The following is a 20,949-nucleotide window of genomic DNA, read 5'->3' on the forward strand; positions in this document are numbered from 1 at the left end:
TTCTCTTTTTTTTTTTTTTTTTGAGGCGGAGTCTCTCTCTGTCGCCGGGGGTGGGGGGCGGGGGCCGGATCTCAGCTCACTGCAAGCTCCGCCTCCTGGGTTTACGCCATTCTCCTGTCTCAGCCTCCCGAGTAGCTGGGACTACAGGCGCCCGCCACTTCACCCGGCTCGTTTTTTGTATTTTTTAGTAGAGACGGGGTTTCACCGTGTTAGCCAGGATGGTCTCGATCTCCTGACCTCGTGATCCGCCCGTCTCGGCCTCCCAAAGTGCTGGGATTACAGGCTTGAGCCACCGTGCCTGGCCTCTTTTTTTCTTTTTTTTTGAGACAGAGTCTTGTCGTTGGAGTGCCGTGGTGCGATCTCGGCTCACTGCCACTTCTGCCTCCCGGGTTCAAGCGATTCTCCTGCCTCAGCCTCCCAAGTAGCTGGGATTACAGGCACACACCACCACACCCAACTAATTTTTGTATTTTTAGTAGAGACAGTGTTTCACCATATTGGCCAGGCTGGTCTCGAACTCCTGACCTCATGATCCACCCATCTCAGCCTCCCAAAGCTCTAGGATTATAGGCGTGGGCCACAGTGCCTGGCCATAAACAGGAATTTGTAATATTCATATCAAATAGTCATAAATGTTCATCCCTTCCTTCCTCTTTGTTAATTTTTTTTTATTGTGCCATCCTGGAGAACAGAAAATTTTGTTTAGCGCCTCGCAAGGTGTCTGACAACACAGGAAATGATAATCACTGCACTAATGATAATAGCAAAGGCTTTGGCCCAGTTCTAAGCCCTCTAAGTTTATTAACTCAAAGCTCACAGTTCTCGGCAGGACCGCCCTGTCTCCTCCCCAGTCCCTGGGGTGGGTGGGTGGGGTTGCAGGACCCGCTAAGTGCCATACTCCCTTCCTCTCTCAGGCCTCCCGGAGCGCGTGGAGCTGGCACCCCTGCCTTCTTGGCAGCCGGTGGGCCAGAACTTGACCCTGCGCTGCCAAGTGGAAGGTGGGTCGCCCCGGACCAGCCTCACGGTGGTGCTGCTCCGCCGGGAGGAGGAGCTGAGCCGGCAGCCCGCAGTGGGGGAGCCAGCAGAGGTCACTGCCACTGTGCCGACCAGCAGAAAGGACCACGGAGCCCATTTCTCATGCCGCACAGAACTGGACATGAAGCCCCAGGGGCTGGGAGTCTTCTGGAACACCTCAGCCCCCCGCCAACTCCGAACCTTTGGTGAGAGAAGGGGCTTCAGACAGTGGGTGATGAGCTGAGTCAGGGTAGAGGGTGCCCTGGCCTTGGGGTTCATGAGAGTGGGGTGCCCCGGACCTCACAGGCTTCTGGGAAGTAAAGCCCCAGGCCACTGGGCAGGGTGGTCGCAGAAGGGAGGCCCAAGCCGTGGGATCTTTGGAGAAGGCCGTTTTCATGGCCGTGTGTGTCCTGGGAAGAAGGGTGACGCAGTCAGCAAGAATTCCTGATTGGGCGGGGGATGAAGGTGTCCTGGGGAAGGCACGGTCCTGGGGGTTGTGTTCATGCCCACCTTTCTCCCCAGCCCTGCCTGTGACCCCCCCGCGCCTCGTGGCCCCCCGGTTCTTGGAGGTGGAAAAGTCGTCGCCGGTGAACTGCATTCTAGACGGGCTTTTTCCGGCCTCAGAGGCCCGGGTCTACCTGGCGCTGGGGGACCAGATGCTGAATGTGACAGTCACGAACCACGGGGACAGGCTAACGGCCACAGCCACAGCGCGCGCAGATCAGGAGGGTGCGCGGGAGATCGTCTGCATCGTGATCCTAGGGGGCGAGAGACTGGAGGCCCGGGAGAACTTGACGGTCTTTAGTAAGAGGAGGCGTGGGAAGGGGCGCGGCCTCAGCAGTCTGGGGCGTGGCAGAGGGGCGGAGACTAGCCAAAAAGGTGGGGCCTGAGTTGCCCCAATAGTAGTTGCAACGTGGGCTGGGCCTGAGTGCCCGAAGTTGGACAAAGCCCAGAAAGAGGGCGAGGCTTGAACGCCGAAAGCGTGGCCCGGATATCCCGAGACGAAAGGGGAGGGCGGAGGGAGCGGCTTGACCTACAGGAAGGTCTCGTTCATTAAGCTCCTGGTCAATGCCCCGCCTTTAGGCTTCCTAGGACCCATTCTGAACCTGAGCGACCTCAGCGCCCCCGAGGGGTCCATAGTGACCGTGAGTTGCATGGCTGGGGCTCGAGTCCAGGTCACGCTGGACGGAGTTGCAACCGCAGCCCCAGGGCAGCCAGCTCAACTTCAGTTAAATGCTACCGAGAGTGACGACGGACGCAGCTTCTTCTGCAGTGCCACTCTCGAGGTGGACGGCGAGTTCTTGTACAGGAACAGTAGCGTCCAGCTGCGTGTCCTGTGTGAGTCAGTCACCCTGACCTTTAATCCCTTCACCCCTGCCCTGGAAAGATTAGACACTCCTCTTCATCACCGTGCCTCGGGTGTGTTGGGTGTCTGATCACACATGGTGGTTCCACAGATGGTCCTAAAATTGACCGAGCCACATGCCCCCAGCACTTGAAGTGGAAAGACAAAACGAGACACGTCCTGCAGTGCCAAGCCAGGGGCAACCCGTACCCCCAGCTGCGGTGTTTGAAGGAAGGCTCCAACCGGGAGGTGCCGGTGGGGATCCCGTTCTTCGTCAATGTAACACATAATGGCATTTATCAATGCCAAGCGTCCAGCTCACGAGGCAAATACACCCTGCTCGTGGTGATGGATATTGAGGGTGAGCTAACACTGGGCCGCGGGTCTGGACCGGCAAGCCGCGGGGGACGGGGGGGTTGGAGACAGGGGGGACGCATATTGACTTAGCGCTTTCTCTGCACAGCTCCGAACTCCCCCTCTGTCCCTGTCGTCTTGGCGGTGTTAGTGATCGTGGGTGTGGTGACGGTCGTAGTGGCCTTAATGTACGTCTTCAGGGAGCATAAACGGAGCGGCAGGTACCATGTGAGGCAGGAGAGCACCTCTCTGCCCCTCACGTCTATGCAGCCGACAGAGGCAATGGGGGAAGAACCGTCCAGAGCTGAGTGAGGCTGGGATCCGGGGTCAAAGTTGGCGGGGGCTTGGCTGTGCCCTCAGATTCCGCACCAATAAAGCCTTCAAACTCCCTAATCTGTGGTTTGATTCCACCCGCGCTGCAAGGCTCTCCCACCCAGGTGCACATCCACTGAGGAGCGTCGCGGCGACGGAAGGGGGCGGGGTCTGTGGCGCGCAGACGCAGCTTGAACTCTTGAGAGGCGGGCTGGGGCTTAGCCAATGGGATAAGGGGGGAGGGAACGAGGTGGGGCTTCTTTCAGCCAATCGACGGGCGCGCCTTCGTTGCCGCTCTATGCCGCTCCGCCCCGGCTCGCTGGTCCCAGAAGGCGCCGGGTTTCCCAAGATGGCGGCGGACGTGTCCGTTACTCACCGGCCCCCGCTGAGCCCGAAGTCTGGGGCCGAGGTCGAAGCCGGCGATGCCGCGGAGCGCCGGGCGCCCGAAGAAGAGCTGCCGCCTCTAGATCCAGAAGAGATCCGGAAACGCCTGGAACACACCGAGCGCCAGTTCCGTAACCGCCGCAAGATACTGATCCGGGGCCTCCCGGGGGACGTGACCAACCAGGTATTGGGGGGGGGCGGTGTAGGAGCGTGGCGGGAAATACCACGGTGCGCGTGCGCGGGGGGAACTGGGCGACACCAACGCTGAGGTGCGCGGGGGTCGTTGGCGGGGGCGTCCAAGCACTGGATCCACGCGGGATCGAGAGAGACCAAGAGCGGGATGTTGGGGGGCGGTGATGAAAGAGGAAACCGGCTGTGAAGTGAGAGAGGGCGTTGCTAGGGGCGACCACAGGCTTGGTCGACACCAAGTGATGGAAGGGGGCGGACAGCTTTGGTCCTGTTGGGGAATTGTGAATGGGCTGGTACACTGGACCACCAGCTGCCCCCTGCTTGGATGATGCTTTTCTCCACCCACTCTACCACAGGGTAGTGGGACCTCAAATCCAGAAGTTTCAGGACTGCGGAGAGTATGCCCCTCCATCTCACACGTTTATTCACTGCTCTCAGAGATAAATCCGGAAGTAACAGCAGCCCCTGGGTCTCAGCCCCCAAAACCTAAGGATTAATTTGGGAAAATGGGGACTCCTGCCACCAGCCTACAGACCTACAGGAAGGAAGCGGGGCCTGTGTTCTATGGATCCCCTCGTGGCTAATCTTCCTGCTAGGAGTGCCCTTCTCATGGGGCCAGCATGGGGCAGTGCTTCCCAATGCTCTTTGGACCCGGGGAAATGGCACCTATACTGCCCTGCCCTACGGCGGTGAAACAGGTTCTCGCTTCCTTCTGTTGAGAATCCCTGTTCTCTGGCCCACCAGCACACCTGCCACTGGCCCTCCCTGCCCATGGGTGGGCACCTGGCTAGTGGGACCCCAGGGATGTTGGGAGGGGCTGAATTTAGGGACAGATCGGGGCAGGCATCATTAAGGATGGTCAGGTTTGTTTCTGGGTCTTCCTCTCAGTGTCTGCAGTCTCTAAGCAGGAAACACATTGTTTCTCCTGCAAGATGCATAGTGTATCTGGCCCCAGCAGGCCCCAGCACTTTGCCTTCAAAGCTGGCTTGAGGCTGGGCACGGTGGCTCATCCCTTTAATCCCAGCACTTTGAGAGACTGAGGTAAGAGGCTGTCTTGAGCCCAAGGGTTCAAGACTAACCTGGGCAGCATAGTGAAACCCCCATCTCTAAAAAAATTTTAAATAATTAGGCATGGTGGTGTGTGCCTGTAGTCCCAGCTACTCAGGAGGCTGTGGTGGGAGGATCACTTGAGCCTAGGAGGTTGAGGCTGCAGTGAGCTATGATCGTGCTACTGCACTCTAGCCTAGGTGACAGAGCAAGACCCTGTCTCTAAAAAAAAAAGAAAATAAATGAGCTGGCTTGCAAGAGGGCAGCCTTATCAGGAGGAGGAAATTGGGAGGCATGTGAACCCACAGAATGTGGGGCTTACTAGTAGGTGGGCTTCCCAGTCAGGTACCCGTGGGTGGCCGTGCCGCCCGACTGCATGGCCTCCAGCCGATCTCTTCACTTCTCCTAGCCTAGGTTTTCTCATGTACAACATTAGTTTGTTAATACTTCGCTTACAGAGTTGTTGGAAACAGTGAATCTTGCAAAAGGAGGTTCGTGGAGGTTAAATGACTTCCCTAAAGGCATACTCCTTTTTTGTTTTTTGTTTTTTTTTTAGATGGAGTCTTACTCTGTAGCCAGGCTAGAGTGCAGTGGCTTGATCTCTGCTCACTGCAACCTTCACCTCCCAGGTTCAAGCGATTGTCCTGCCTCAGTCTTCCAAGTAGCTAGGGCGACAGGCGCACTCCACTACATACATCCAGCTGTGTTTTTGTATTTTTAGTAGAGACGGGGTTTCTCCTTGTTGGCCAGGATGGTTTCGATCTCTTGATCTCGTGATCCGCCCGCCTCGGCCTCCAAAGTGCTGGAATTACAGGCATGAGTCCGGCTTTTTTTTTTTTTTTTTTTTTTTTGAGACAGTGTCTCCCTTTGTCGCCCAGGCTGGAGTGCAATGGCACACTGCAACCTCTGCCTTCTGGGTTCAAGCAATTCTCCTACCTCAGCCTCCCAAGTAGCTAGGATTATAGGTGTGCGCCACCTATAACCAGTGGCGCCACCAGTAGCCACTCCTGGCTAATTTTTGTATTTTTAGTAGAGACAAGGTTTCACCATGTTGGCCAGGCTGGTCTCGAACTCCTGACCTCAGGTGATCCACCCGCCTCGGCCTCCCAAAGTGCTGGGATTATAAGCATGAGCCACCCCACCCAGCAAGCTAAAGATAAACCCTTTAAGAGCATGTTGCGGCCGGGCGCGGTGGCTCAAGCCTGTAATCCCAGCACTTTGGGAGGCCGAGGCGGGCGGATCACAAGGTCAGGAGATCGAGACCATCCTGGCTAACATGGTGAAACCCCGTCTCTACTAAAAAATATAAAAAACTAGCCGGGCGAGGTGGCGGGCGCCTGTAGTCCCAGCTACTCGGGAGGCTGAGGCAGGAGAATGGCGGGAACCCGGGAGGCGGAGCTTGCAGTGAGCTGAGATCCGGCCACTGCACTCCAGCCTGGGCGACAGAGCGAGACTCCGTCTCAAAAAAAAAAAAGAGCATGTTGCCTGGGTAATAGCACAGTCTGCAGCCAGATTCTGAATCCCAGCTCTGCCAGGTATGAGCAGAATGACCTTGGCCAAATTACTGCATCAAGCCTCAGTTTCCTCAGTGGTAAAATGGGGGGTGGTAATTGACCTGCCTTCATAGCTGGTGGCAGCTATGAGGGCGGCACCGGGTTGCCCCCTTCCATCTCCAGTAACTCCCTGTCTTTTGTCTTGTATCTCCACAGGAAGTACATGACCTGCTCAGTGACTATGAGCTCAAATACTGTTTTGTGGACAAATACAAAGGGACAGGTTTGTGGGGCCATGGGGTGGGCCAGGGCAGGGAATGACCGTCCCTGAAAATGGGAGGGCCCTGGCTCACTGTCTGCTGCTCTGAACTTCAGGCCCAGTATTGCCCCCCAGGCCAAAATGGCAGGTTGCCCCAATCTGCCTGTCATCCTGTCATCTTGGGACAGCCTTCATGTTCTCTTTGAAGAACATTGGGCATTGGGCTGATTCTCTTCCTACTCCACTCGCTTGGCATTGAGCTAATTCTTGACAACGTTTGGCCATGGATTCATTCTCTTCCTACCCCTCTTGCCTCTTCCTTACCCATGCTTGTGTGTTTTTGTTTTGTTTTGTTTTTTGGTTTTTTGAGATGGAGTCTTGCTCTGTCGCCAGGCTGGAGTGCAGTGGTGTGATCTTGGTTCGCTACAACCTCTGCCTCCTGGGTTCAGCCCATTCCTCTGCCTCAGCCTCCCAAGTAGCTGGGATTATAGACATGTGCCACCACACCCGGCTAATTTTTGTATTTTTAGTAGAGACAGGGTTTCTACCTGTGTGGGTCCAGGTTAGCCAGGTGAGGAGGTGGGGCTCAGTGTTCCATACTCAGGGAATAGCAACTGCGAAGGCTCCTCTGGAGCGTGCCTGGTGTGGTCCAGATAGCAGTGGTGAGATGGGAGGGGAGGTCAGCGAGCCCACGTAGGCTGCACTGCACCCTGCAGCTAGAAGCCACCAGATGGATGTGGCGTGATCTGGTTATCATTTTGAACAAAGCTTCCTGTGGCCTCTGGGTGGATTGCAAATCTGGGGCAGCATGTGGCAGCAGGGTTCAGGGCACTGGTGGCCTGGAAAGGTGGCAGGGGTGGGCAGTGTGTAGAGTGGGGCTCTGGAGTCCAGCTGCCTGGGTTCAAGTCTAGGCTCCCCTACTTGGGCACAGGGGTGCTGCTCTGGGCCCGTTTCCTCACTGGCAAAATGTTGGTTGTGATGATTAAGTTATAACCATTTGACAGATGAGGAAACTGATACCCCCAAAGCCACCTGGGGCTTGGGGCTTAACTCTGGGCTCCAGTGAGCATGGGCTTAACCACTGCCCTTGGTATCATCCGAGTGACCCACGGCGTTCTAGGACAGAGCCAGGTCCACAGTTGGTGGGCGCTGCTATGGGTGTGGGTGGACACAGGGCTGGGAGAGGGAGTGGGCTTCGTGGAGCCTGGAGTCAATGGCAGGCGCGCTCACCTGTGTGAGTCGCCAACAACCGTTCAGACCGGCAGGCACCTGAAATGCCCAGCATTTGGAGGTCCCACCTGCTTGGCAGGGTGGCAGCGTGGAGGGGCAGGCCCTCGGGGCCCAGCTGACCTCGCGCTGCCCTCCTCCCACCGCAGCCTTCGTGACCCTGCTGAATGGGGAGCAGGCCGAGGCCGCAATCAACGCTTTTCACCAGAGCTGCTTACGGGAGCGCGAGCTGTCGGTGCAGCTGCAGCCCACGGATGCCCTGCTGTGCGTGGCCAACCTGCCCCCCAGCCTCACACAGCAGCAGTTCGAGGAGTTGGTGCGGCCCTTCGGCAGCCTGGAGCGCTGCTTCCTGGTCTACAGTGAGCGCACTGGCCACTCCAAGGGGTATGGCTTTGCCGAGTACATGAAGAAGGACTCGGCTGCCCGTGCCAAGTCGGACCTGCTGGGCAAGCCGCTGGGACCGCGCACCCTCTACGTGCACTGGACGGATGCTGGGCAACTGACGCCTGCCCTTCTCCACTCCCGCTGCCTCTGTGTGGACCGCCTACCACCTGGCTTCAACGATGTGGACGCTCTGTGCCGGGCGCTGTCAGCTGTCCATAGCCCCACCTTCTGCCAGGTGAGCCTTGTGGAGAGCACTGGGGAGCAGGTGCCAGGCCCGGAGCACCTGAGGGAGTCTTTGGAGTCATCTACCTTTTCTTTTTTTTTGAGACCGAGTATCACTTTGTCAACCATGCTGGAGTGCAGTGATGCAGTCTCAGCTCACTGCAACCTCCGCCTCCTGGGTTCAAGCGATTCTCCTGCCTTAACCTCCAGAGTAGCTGGGACTATAGGTGCCCCGCCACCACGCCTGGATAGTTTTTATATTTTTAGTAGAGGTGGGGTATTGCCATGTTGGCCAGGCTGATCTTGAACTCCTGGCTTCAGGTGATCCACCCACATTAGCCTCCCAATGTGCTGGGATTACAGGCGTGAGCCACCGCGCCCGGCCAGAGGATTTGAATCCCTGTGCAACTTCAGGCCTCACTGTTGCTCTGTCAGATGCAGGTGAGACCACTCTTGTAACTGGATCTCGAGGTTTGCTCACCGCTCACCTCCTCATTCGCTGGTACCTTCATCAAACCTCCCATGGGGTCCCAGACCCTGGCCAGGCATTCAGGAGGCTGCAGAGGAGCCCACAGTCTATTTGAACCTTGAGGTCAGAGACTGAGGCTTCGCTAGATCCCAGCCCCACCCTCGAGCTCGGGCCAGTCACTGGCTCTCTGATCTACAGTTTCCCTCCTCCGTAAGCAGGGACTTAATACTTGCACAATGGGTTGGCAAAACAATCCCTTGTTCATTCAGACCACATGTGCCAGGCACTTCTGTGTGTGTGCCTCACCCTGTGACAGGTGCAGTGGGGCGAGAATAGGCCAGACTCACTCTCTAAGAGCCCCCAGAAGGTCTTGATCCCCAGAGATCCTGAAGGGGATTCCTCCAGCACTCGCTGTGGACTCAGTACATAACCTTTAGTTGCTTCATCCTGTAGCAACCCTGAGAGACAGGTATTACTCCCATTTTCAGGTGAGGATACCAAGGCACACAGGGGTCAAGTAACTTGCCCAGAGTTAAACAGCCAGGGTCTGGCAGAGCTGGGATCAGAATACCGCAGCCTAGCTCCAGAGCTTGGACCACTGAGAGGAGGCCAGTGCAGAGGCTTAGAAGGGGTAGGCCTGGCCAGGCGCAGTGACTCACACCCGTAACCCCAACACTTTGGGAGGCTGAGGTGGGCAGATCCTTTGAGCCTAGGAGTTTGAGACCAGCCTGGGCAATATGGTGAAATCCTCTCTATACAAAAATTAGACAGGTATGGTGGTGTGCCTGTAGTCCCAGCTACTCAGGAGGCTGAGGTGGCGGGATCGCTTGATCCTGGGAGTCTGAGGCTGCAGTGAGCCTTGATCGCACCACAGCACAATGACACTACAGCCTGGGCAATGGAGCTAGACCCCCATCTCAAAAAAAAAAGACAGTCCTGGGCTCAGACCCCCAGCTCTGTGGCTTTGAGTGGGTCCCTCTCGTGTAAGTGGGGTATTGGTGCCCCATTTAAACCAGGTGTCTGTTGGGAGGCAGAGGCAGGAGGATCACTTGAGACCAGGAGTTCAAGATGAGCCTGGGTGAGATAGCGGGACACCATCTCTATATTTAAAACAAGAAACAGGCTGGGTGAGATGGCTCATGCATGTAATCCCAGCACTTTGAGAGGCCGAGGCAGGTGGATCACTTGAGGTCAAGAGTTCAAGACCAGCCTGGCCAAAATGGTGAAACCCTGTGTCTACTAAAAATACAAAAAAATTAGCCAGGTATAGTGGCACAGGGCTGTAATCCCAGCTACTCAGGAGGCTGAGGCAGGAGAATCGCTTGTACCTGGGAGGCAGAGTTTGCAGTGAGCCAAGATTGTGCCACTGCACTCCAGCCTGGGTGACAGAGCAACACTCCATCTCAAAAAAAAAAAAAAAAAAAAGGGCCACACGCAGTGGCTCACGCTTATAAAGCTTTGGGAGGCTGAGACGGATCACCTGAGGTCAGCAGTTTGAGACCAGCCTGACCAACATGGAGAAACCCCATCTCTACTAAAAATACAACAAAAAAGTAGCCAGGCATGGCGGTGTGTGCCTGTAATCTCAGCTACTTGAGAGGCTGAGACAGAAGAATTGCTTGAACCCGCTAGGCTGAGGTTGCGGTGAGTGGAGATCGCGCCACCGCACTCCAGCCTGGGTGACAGAGCGAGACTCCATCTCAAAGAAACAAAAAAAAAACAACAAAAGCTGAGTATCCATGAGCCATGGGGACCCCTCTCTGTTTACTCATCATTCATTCATTCATTCTGCCGCCTTCTCTTGGACACCTGCTACGTTCCAGGCTGCCTGTGCGGGCTCAGGACAGAAGATAAGTTAGCACAATGGCCTCATCTTTTTATTTATTTTTTATTTTTGTTTTTTTAAGACAGAATCTTGCTGTGTCACCCAGTCTGGAGTACAGAGGCGCAATCTTGGCTCACTGCATCCTCCGCCTCCCGGGTTCAGGTGATTCTCCAGCCTCAGCCTCCCAAGTAGCTGGGATTACAGGCGCCCGCCACCACACCCAATTTTTGTATTTTTAGTAGAGATGGGGTTTCGCCATGTTGGCCCAGCTGGTCTCGAACCCCTAACTTCAAGTGATCCGCTCACCTCGGCCTCCCAAAGTGCTGAGATTACAGGCATGAACCACTGTGCTGGCCTGGCCTTACCTTCTTATGTGGAGATCAAAGGTCACAGGGTCATGACCAGCTACAGGTAGTCTTCTAGCCTGTTTCCCCATCTCAAAACAGGGTTGTCAGTGCTTCATGATCAGGTTATTGTGAACAGCTGCCCATTCATTTCTCCACTGGAACATTCACTAAATTTTTTTCTTTTTTTTTTTTTGAGACGGAGTCTTGCTCTGTCGCCCAGGCTGGAGTGCAGTCACGTGATCTCAGCTCACTGCAAGCTCCGCCTCCCAGGTTCACACCATTCTCCTGCCTCAGCCTCCCGAGTAGCTGGGACTACAGGTGTGAGCCACCGTGCCTGGCCTTATTTATTTATTTATTTTTTTTGAGACAGGTTCTCACTCTATCACCCAGGCTAGAGGAGCCCAGGCTGGGGGAGTGCACTCCAGCCTCAATCTCCAGGGTTCAAGAGATCCTCCTGCCTTGGCTTCCCATGTAAGCTGGAACTACAGGAATGCATCAGCATGCCCAGTTGATTTTTAAAATTTTACATAGAGGCTGGGTGCAGTGGCTCATGCCTGTAACCCCAGATCACTTGAGGTCAGGAGTTCGAAACCAGCCTGGTCAACATGGTAAAACCCTGTCTCATGGCTGGGCACAGTGGCTCAAGCCTCCAGCACTTTGGGAGGCCGAGGCGGGCAGATCACGAGGTCAGGAGATCAAGACCATCCTGGCTAATATGGTGAAACCCTGTCTCTACTAAAAATACAAAACAAAGTTAGCCGGGTGTGGTGGCATGTGCCTGTGGTCCCAGCTACTTGGGAGGCTGAGGCAGAAGAATCGCCTAAAACTGGGAGGCAGAGGTTGTGGTGAGCCAAGATCCCGCCACTGCACTCCAGCCTGGGTGGCAGAGTGAAACTCCGTCTCAAAAACAAACAAACAAAAAACAGAAAAAAAAACCCTGTCTCTATTAAAAATACAAAAAAAATTAGCCAGGCTTGGTGGTGGGTGCAAAATTATGTGAAGATGGGATCTCCCTATGTTGCCCAGACTGGTCTGAAACTCCTGTGCTCAAACGATCCTCCTGCCTCGGCCTCCCAAAGTGCTGGGATTATAGATTCGAGCCACTGGGCCTGATCTCACCAAACATTTGTTGAGCATCTGATGAGTACCAGGCATTGAGGTGACGTCCTCCAAGGAGCTCACCTTTAACGTTAGGTGACCCGTTTGATTGGAGGATGGGCTTGACAGTGGGGCAGCTTGAGGTTCACACATGTCCCCTTACTTAGGAATTGTGTGGCCTTGATCACTCTGTGACCCCTCTAAGTCTCTCTCTGCTCATCCCTGAGATGGGTGTGATTATGGCTGGGCACAGTGGCTCGTGCCTGTAACCCAGCACTTTGGGAGGCCAAGGCGAGCAGATTGCTTGAGGTCAGGAGTTCGAGACCAGCCTGGCCAACACGGTGAAACCCCGTCTCTACTAAAAATACAAAAAATTAGCCTGGTGCGGTGGCGGGCGCCTGTAGTCCCAGCTACATGGAAGGCTGAGGCAGGAGAACGGCGTGAACCCGGGAGGCGGAGGTTGCAGTGAGCCGAGATCGCACCACTGTATTCCAGCCTGGGCGACAGAGTGAGATTCCGTCTCAAAAAAAAAAAAAAAAAAAATTAGCTGGGCGTGGTGGTGCACGCCTGTAATCCCAGCTACGGGGAGGCTGAGGCACGAGAATCACTTGAACCCAGGAGGTGGAGGTTACAGTAAGCTGAGTTCACATCACTGCACTCCGGGGCGACAGAGCAAGACTCCATCTCAAAGAAAACAAAACAAAACGATGGGTGTGATTATGGGAGATCTGTGCCCAGACCTTGGCACAGGGCGTGGGCCAAGGTGAAGGGCTGCTACCTGCACCTTTGCTGCCCGGGCATTCAGCAAGTGCTGGGGCCCAGGTCCAGCCACTTCCCTTAGCATTGCTACCTGGCTTGGCCACTGTCCGGAACGAGAGCCCTTCCTTCCCCACCACTTGCTGATTTATCTTTTTTTTTTTTTTGAGACGGAGTTTCGCTCTTGTTGCCCAGGCTGGAGTGCAATGGCGCGATCTCAGCTCACCGCAACCTCCGCCTCTGAGGTTCAAGCGATTCTCTTGCTTCAGCCTCCGTAGTAGCTAGAATTACAGGCATGAGCCACCACTCCTGGCTAATTTTGTATTTTTAGCAGAGACGGGGTTTCTCCATGTTAGTCAGGCTGGTCCTGACCTCAGGTGATCCGCCCACCTTGGCCTCCCAAAGCGCTGGGATTACAGGCATGAGCCACCGTGCCTGGCCTCTTTTTCTTTGTTTTTAAGCAACAGGGTCTTGCTGTCCTTGGAGTACAGTGGCTCAATCATAGCTCACTGTAATCTTGAATTCCCGGGCTTAAGCGGTATTCCCCCCACAGCTGGGACCATAGCCCGGTACCACCACATCCTGCTGCAGCACTGTTTCTTGGGACAGCCATCACCAGTACCCTGATGTGGCTGGTCCCATGAAGGCTGTCAGCCTGGCCTTGTCTGTGCTCTAGACTGTGACCTGGACAAGGGACTGTCCCTCTCTGAGCCTGAGTTTTCCCACCTACAAAGTAAGGGCGCTGACAGTGCCTGCCTTTTTTTCTTTTCTTTTTTTTTTTGAGACGGAGTCTCGCTCTGTCGCCCAGGGCTGGAGTCAGCAGTGGCCAGATCTCAAGGCTCACTGGCAAGCCTGCCCGCCTCCCTGGGTTCCCACGCCATCTCCTGCCTCAGGCCTCCTCTAGTTGAAGGCTGGGACTACAGGCGCCCGCCACCTCGCCCGTAGTTTTTGGCCTCATTTTTTAGTAGGAGACAGGGTTATCCCACCGTGTTAGCCAGGGATGGTCTCGAATCTCCTGACCTCCGTGACCACCCCGCCTCGGGCCTCCCCAAAGTGCTGGGTTAACAGGCTGAGCCACCGCGCCCGGCTGCCTTTTTTTCTTTCTTTTTTTCCTTTTTTTTTTTTTTTTTTTTTTTTTTTAGACGGAGTCTTACTCTGTCGCCCAGGCTGGAGTGCAGTGGTGTGATCTCGGCTCGCTGCAACCTCTGCTTCCCGTGTTGAAGTGATTCTCGTGCCTCGGCCTCCCAAGTAGCTGGGATTACAGACATGCGCCACCATGCCCAGCTAATTTTGTATTTTTAGTAGAGATGGGGTTTCGCCATGTTGGTCAGGCTGGTCTCGAACTCGACCTCAAATGATGCGCCCACCTCAGCCTCCCAAAGTGTTGGGATTATAGGCGTGAGCCACTTTGCCCAGCCTCTCTGCTTTTCTAATGTCCAAAACTTCTCAGTCCTGGAACACATCTGGCCCCAGGGTTCTGGGTTGGGGGCTGTGGTCTGGAAGAACTAAGTGGCTGATGTCACGGGAGACGGAGAGACCTCCCTGGCTTGGCCGTGCCTCTGTGCTTGCTGCTCCCTGGCTGTGTGACCTGTGCATCTGGTACCAGCAGCCTGGAACCCAAGCTTGGAAGCCACCTGCCTCACCCACGAGCTGGGCACCCCTCCCAGCCCCAGCTACAGTGTCCTTGGCCTGAGGCTGGTGGTTGGGTGACACCCCAAAGCCACGTGCCTCTTTCCCCACTTTGCATTTTGGTGTACTTTGACATCCCCCAAGTCCCTCTGTGGCCCTTTTTTTTTTTTTTTTTTGAGACAGAGTCTCACTCTGTTACCCAGGCTGGAGTGCAGTGGTGCGATTCTTCTGCCTCAGCCTCCCAAGTAGCTGGGACTATAGGCACGTGCCACCATGCCGGCTAATTTTTTGTATTTTTAGTAGAGACGGGGTTTCACTGTGTTAGCCAGGATGGTCTCGATCTCCTGACCTCGTGATCCATCTGCCTCAGCCTCCCAGAGTGCTGGTATTACATGTGTGAGCCACTGCGTCCAGCCGTGGCCTTGGCTTTGGTGGTGAGGCGGCTCCCAGCTCCATCCTCCCTCCAGCTGCGTGGCCTTGAGTGCGCTGACCTCTCCGTGCCTCAGTTGCCTTCTCTGATAAATGGGTATGATGCAGCCGCCCAGGGTCATTGGGAAGATCAGAGGAGCTGATGCAGGAGCGAGGCACAGGGCAGTGAAGGCCTGGTGTGGAATTCACCCTCATGGGGCAGCAGAGTCTGGTTACGGTTGTCACTTCCCGGGGTGGTGCAGTCACTGCTGCCCAGGTGCTCATGACTGCCTGCCTTCCTCCGGCAGCTGGCGTGCGGCCAGGACGGGCAGCTGAAGGGTTTTGCGGTGCTGGAGTATGAGACAGCTGAGATGGCGGAGGAGGCACAGCAGCAGGCGGACGGTCTGGCCCTGGGGGGCAGCCACCTGCGAGTCTCCTTCTGCGCCCCTGGGCCCCCCGGCCGCAGTATGCTGGCCGCTCTCATCGCTGCCCAGGCCACGGTGAGCCTGTGTGGGCAGGGGTGGAGGGGTGGGGATGGGAGCCTCATGGGGATATCAGGGCCCCGGCGGCGCTCTGAGCTGCTCTGTTCCTGCAGGCCCTCAATCGGGGGAAGGGACTCCTCCCTGAGCCCAACATCCTGCAGCTGCTCAACAACCTGGGCCCGTCTGCCTCCCTCCAGCTGCTGCTCAACCCCCTGCTCCATGGCAGTGCGGGGGGGAAGCAGGGTAAGGTGGGGCTGGGCGGGGGCCCCCACTGTGCAGAACGGGCTGCAGCACTGTCCCCGGCACTCCCCGAAACTGCTCATCTTGGCCACAGTGACAGGAGCCCAGGAGTAGGGCTGAGGGGGTTGTGGAGTCATAGGGGGAGCTGCTGTTGTCCACAACTCGGGGCCGGGACCAGGGCCACACAGCGGCCTGCAGTGAGCTGGGGTGCTGGCAAGAGGGGCCTGGCCTTCACTGGACTAGCCTCTGCTCCTTCTAGGCCCTTGCTTTGGGCAAGTCCACTGCCCACCCCCCAGCCCTAGAGCATCAGTTTCCTGCCCCTTCAATGGGTTCAGGGCAGTGTTTCATGAGGCGGGGCAGGGAGGACACAGGGACCCCCACCCATCCTCCTGTGTCTCCCTGCAGGCCTCCTGGGTGCTCCCCCAGCCATGCCGCTGCTCAGTGGGCCAGCCCTGTCCACGGCGCTGCTGCAGCTCGCCCTGCAGACCCAGGGCCAGAAGGTAACACACGCGTCCCCCTCACCCACCGCTCTGCAGCCCCTCCTTGCTCTTTTCAACACAGTTGGCGCGATTGGTGGGGTGGGGGGACCTCTGGCTGTGCCCTGGGGGCCCAGAACCTGGGTGAGGCTGACTCCCCCCAGCAACTGCCTTTCCCACCCACATCCCCATCCCCCTCCGGCAATCGCTCATGACATGTCTTTCCCTCCATTCTGGAGAGGGCCCCTGGACTTGGTGCCTGGGGTGGGGTCGGGACCTGGACACGCCCATTTACAGCCTGAAACTGGGTGTGGGCTGGGATCGCGGCTGCTGGGCACCACTTTGTGAATAGACTGCTCGGAAGCTCCCCTGTGGAAGAGCCACCTGGGGAAGAAACCAGGTCTATCCCCTCAGTGCGCGCGCACATACACAAACGCACACACACAACTCACACCTAGAAACACGGGTATACATGCAGACTCACACATACAAAGATGCAGATATACACACACACAGACAGACATAGACATAAGTCAAAGACACACATAGACACAAGACTCACACACGCAGAAACAAAGACAGATGCGCGTGCACTCACGCACACGCACACACACAGACATCCACCCATGCTCCGTCCTGTCTGGTGTGGTTCCCTGGATTCTAAGTCAGTAGTGTCAGTCTGTCTGTCTGGTGGTAACTGACAGAGTACGTGAGCCTGTGGGTCTGGTCTTCTGTGACTGAAAGTGGCTGAAACACTGTATGGCTGTCCCATTCCATGTGGCTGCAGTTGATACTGTGCTGTAATCATTGGCCAGGGAACTGGGGCCTGGCGCTCAGGAGACCCTCGGTCACCATGGCTAATGGGACGAATGATGGGGTTGGAGTGTGGCGGGCGCTGGGGAACCCCATGCCTGTCTGCCCAGGACCGGCCGAGCCCTGGAGTCGGGGTGTGTCTGCCAAGACTCTGGGCCACACCTGTCTGCTTCCCTGGGCCACCCTGCCGCCATCTGCAACTGTCTGCTCTGTCCCTAGAAGCCCGGCATCCTGGGAGACTCACCTCTGGGCGCCCTCCAGCCTGGGGCCCAGCCGGCCAACCCCCTCCTCGGGGAGCTGCCTGCAGGTAACGCAGACCCCGCCCACACGGTGTCCCCAGCCACTTCCGCTTCCTTCCTTGCTACGTGGCCTTGGGCGAGTGACCCAACCTCTGTGGGTCCCCGCGCCCTGGTCCATCAGTTGGGTGTCCCCCCCAGGGCCCAGGCATGAGCTCTGCTCAGTGGCCAGCATGGATTTGTCTCTTGACCACTGAGCCCTGGTCCAGGTGGGAGTTGGAGGGCCCTGGGGAGAGGGGTCCTGTGAGCCTGGGCCACTGAAATCCTCCTTCCCTCCCTAGGAGGGGGCCTGCCCCCGGAGCTGCCACCCCGGCGAGGAAAGCCACCACCCCTGCTGCCATCCGTGCTTGGCCCTGCTGGGGGTGACCGGGAGGCCCTGGGCTTGGGTCCCCCAGCGGCCCAGCTCACTCCTCCCCCCGCCCCTGTGGGGCTCCGAGGCTCTGGCCTCAGAGGCCTCCAGAAAGACAGTGGGCCTCTGCCGACGCCCCCTGGGGTAAGGCCCTGCCCTGCGCGCGGCACCACACCAGCCTCCTGTTCCACAGAGTCCCCTTTCCTGGGGGCCCTCGCGAATCTGGCCCTCCTGCCACAGGTCTCACTGCTGGGGGAGCCCCCCAAGGACTACCGGATTCCCCTGAATCCCTACCTGAACCTACACAGCCTGCTCCCGGCCAGCAACCTGGCGGGTAAGGAGGCCCGGGGCTGGGGAGGCGCCGGGAGAAGCCGCCGCCCAGCTGAGGGCCCCCCACCTAACCCCCCAGCCTCTGGAGGTGGCAGCAGCAGCAGCAAAGCCTTCCAGCTCAAGTCCCGCCTGCTCAGCCCCCTCAGCAGCGCCCGCCTGCCCCCCGAACCAGGGCTGTCTGACAGCTACGGCTTCGACTACCCTTCGGTGAGTGCCTGGCTGCAGCTCTCTGTCCCCTGAGGCCAAATCATTCTCCAAACTGATATTTCTCTAGGATGGACTATGCCAGGCCATGTGCTAGGGAGGCGACAGGGAACGTGCCAGATATGGTCTCTGCTTTTTTTTCTTTTTTTTTTAGAGACGGTCCCCCTATGTTGCCCTGGCTGGAGGGCAGTGGTGCTATCATAGCTCACTGCAGCCTCAACCTCCTGGGCTCAAGCGATCCTCACACCTCAGCCTCCCAAGGAGCTGGGACCACAGACATGCGCCTCCATGCCCAACTAATTTTTAAATTTTTGGTAGAGACAGAGTCTTATTGTGTTGTCCAGGCTGGTCTCAAACTCCTGACCTCAAGTGAGCCGCCCACCTCAGCCTCCCAAAGTGCTGGGATTACAGGCAAGAGCCACCACGCCCGGCCTCATGCCCTTAAAGTTTCCTGTCTCTCTGCACATCACCCCCTGCTTCCCGGTCCACCTGCCTGTCTGTCCATTCCCAAGACCTGGAGGATCTCGCGTCTCAGTCTTGTCATCCTGATTCTGTCTTTCTCTCCCAAGAGGACTTACGCCACACTGTCTCTCCTCAGAGACAGGGCTTACCTTTTCTGTCCCGCTCTCTCACCTTTGATTCCTGTTTGTGCTCCTGGATATTTGGTCCTTCTATGACGCCAAACTCCTTGGCAGGTCAGAAATTACAAACTGGACCAGGTGCGGTGGCTCACACCTGTAATCCCAGCACTTTGGGAGGCCGAGGCGGGCGGATCACCTGAGGTCGGGAGTTCAAGACCAGCCTGACCAACATGGAGAAACCCTGTTGCTACTAAAAATATAAAATTAGCTGGGCGTGGTGGCACATGCCTGTAATCCCAGCTACTAGGGAGGCTGAGGCAGGAGAATTGCTTGAACCCGGGAGGTGAAGGTTGCGGTGAGCCGAGATTGCGCCATTGCACTCCAGCCTGGGCAACAAGAGCGAAACTCCGTCTCAAAAAAAAAAAAAGAAATTGCAAACTGGCCGCCCATAGGTCACCTGGGTGATGTTTGGCCCCCTCTGGATTTCAAACAAATAACAACGGAAATTAATGCCAACACAGGAAAACTACAAGAGTCCACATAGTTCGAATTCCCAGCTTGCCTGGGAAACTCCAAACACTTAGACCCATGGGGGCACCCCCTTCACAGCAGCCATCCCTGGGGCCGAGCTGCATCCAGCCCCCAATTTGCCTCTTCCTGGTCCCAGAGTGGTGGGGGCTGTCTTCCCTGATGACAGCTCTGCCAGCGGAGTTCAGCCAGGGGTGAGGCTGGGACAGACTCCAACCCATTGTGCTTCTCCCACTTTGATTCAGGACGTGGGACCACGGCGGCTCTTCTCCCACCCACGGGAACCAGCCCTTGGGCCTCACGGACCCAGCCGACACAAGGTAAGAGCCACCTGGTATGGTGTGTGTAGCAATCAGCTTTTATTACATGACAGGCTGTGCCATGACTTAGTAGCCTAGAATAAGCAGACCTTGTATTTTGTGTGTTCTTTGTGGGGTTTTTTGAGATAGGATCTCACTGTGTTGCCCAGGCTGGAGTGCAGTGGCTCCATCATAGCTCACTGCGGCCTCAAACTCCTGGGCTCAAGCCATCCTCCTACCTCAGCCTCCTGAGTAGCTGGGACCATAGGCACTCACCACCGTGATGGTTAATTTTTGTACTTTTTGTGGAGACGAAGTCTCCCTATGTTGCCCAGGCTGGTCTGGACCTCCTAGGCTCAAGCAATCCTCCCACCTTGGCCTCCAAAAGTGCTAGGATCACAGGCGTGAGCCACCATGCCATGCCAGGCATTGTATTACTTCTTGCCACTCTGTGGGGCAGTGGGCGGTCCCTGGCACTCACCTGGGCCTCAGTGAGCTACATGGCCTCACATATTTGGCCTCCATAAACTGGGACAGTTTCTCTGTGTCCCTTCGTGCAGTGATGATCCCCGGGTTCCTGGAGGAGGAAGAGGAGGCGGGGACCCACATGCCAGCTCTCCTCAGTCCTATTAGCCACAGCTAGTCTTTGCAAAACCCAGAATTGCTGGGCACGGTGGCTCACGCCTATAATCCCAGCACTTTGGGAGGCCAAGGCGGGTGGATCACCTGAGGTCACGAGTTTGAGACCAGTCTGACCAACATAGAGAAACCCCATCTCTACTAAAATACAAAAAATTAGCTGGGCATGGTGGCACATGCCTGTAATCCCAGCTACTTGGGAGGCTGAGGCAAAAGAATCGCTGGAACCTGGGAGGCAGAGGTTGTAGTGAGCGAGATCATGCCATTGTACTGCAGCCTGGGCAACAAGAGCGAAACTCCATCTCAAAAAAAAAAAAAGCCCAGAATCATTTTGGAGGATCATATACATAGGGCTGGGTACTACAATTGTCCGCTTCACTCCACCAACCCTTCTTCCACAGATGTCCCCCCCGCCCAGTGGCTTCGGTGAACGGAGCAGCGGTGGGAGTGGCGGGGGCCCCCTCTCTCACTTCTATTCAGGCTCGCCCACTTCCTACTTCACCAGCGGCCTGCAGGCTGGCCTCAAGCAGAGCCACCTCAGCAAGGTGAGGAGCCTCTCTGGCTGAACACAGGCACCCTGGGACAGCTGCGATTCGGGGGTGCCTGCCACCAGGGCTCTGTGACCCTTGGTACCCAGGCCAAAGCTGGGGTGGTGGCAGAGGTTGGTCGTGCTCAGGGTGGAGTAGCAACAGCCTGTTGTCCTCTATCCACCCTGTGCATCACGCACCTAGCACTGCCAGCCTTCCAGGCTTTCTGTCACTTCCTCCCTCTACAGCCCAGGCTGTGGGTGCTACTTGACCCCATTTGACAGATGAGAAAACTGAGGCTCAAACAAAATGGAGCAATTGGCCCCCAGGTCTCATGGCTAGAAAGTAGCAGAAGCAAGATTTGAACCTGAAACCTGAAACCCTTCGTGTGTGGGGACAGGGAGGGCGGGGAGGGCGGGGGCG

The 20,949-nt window shown here is 56.6% G+C and overlaps 2 protein-coding genes across 3 annotated transcripts in view; both read left to right on the plus strand.

Annotated features, from left to right (window-relative positions):
• ICAM3 (intercellular adhesion molecule 3) overlaps positions 1-3,106 on the plus strand; it is a 10,485-nt gene extending 7,379 nt beyond the window's left edge. Inside the window, exons 3-7 of the mRNA XM_017855921.1 lie at positions 915-1,220; positions 1,537-1,818; positions 2,098-2,352; positions 2,472-2,720; positions 2,823-3,106. Coding sequence (XP_017711410.1) covers positions 915-1,220; positions 1,537-1,818; positions 2,098-2,352; positions 2,472-2,720; positions 2,823-3,025 — 1,295 coding nt within the window. The 3' untranslated portion in view covers positions 3,026-3,106. The remainder of the gene's footprint in view (positions 1-914; positions 1,221-1,536; positions 1,819-2,097; positions 2,353-2,471; positions 2,721-2,822) is intronic.
• Positions 3,107-3,249: 143 nt separating this feature from the next.
• Positions 3,250-20,949, plus strand: part of RAVER1 (ribonucleoprotein, PTB binding 1) — a 19,570-nt gene continuing 1,870 nt past the window's right edge. Inside the window, exons 1-12 of one of the 2 annotated variants that reach the window (XM_017855920.1) lie at positions 3,250-3,593; positions 6,355-6,421; positions 7,774-8,243; positions 15,071-15,262; positions 15,358-15,487; positions 15,890-15,984; positions 16,993-17,080; positions 17,351-17,562; positions 17,659-17,752; positions 17,828-17,955; positions 19,307-19,381; positions 20,401-20,544. In XM_017855920.1, the coding sequence (XP_017711409.1) occupies positions 3,324-3,593; positions 6,355-6,421; positions 7,774-8,243; positions 15,071-15,262; positions 15,358-15,487; positions 15,890-15,984; positions 16,993-17,080; positions 17,351-17,562; positions 17,659-17,752; positions 17,828-17,955; positions 19,307-19,381; positions 20,401-20,544 (1,965 nt within the window). In that variant the 5' untranslated portion in view covers positions 3,250-3,323. Of the gene's footprint in view, positions 3,594-6,354; positions 6,422-7,773; positions 8,244-15,070; positions 15,263-15,357; positions 15,488-15,889; positions 15,985-16,992; positions 17,081-17,350; positions 17,563-17,658; positions 17,956-19,306; positions 19,382-20,400; positions 20,545-20,949 lie in introns of both variants that reach the window. The other variant, XM_017855919.1, reaches the window with a different exon arrangement.

This window comes from Rhinopithecus bieti, unplaced genomic scaffold (assembly GCF_001698545.2).
Source record: "Rhinopithecus bieti isolate Rb0 unplaced genomic scaffold, ASM169854v2 scaffold_42598, whole genome shotgun sequence".
Lineage (NCBI taxonomy): Eukaryota > Metazoa > Chordata > Mammalia > Primates > Cercopithecidae > Rhinopithecus > Rhinopithecus bieti.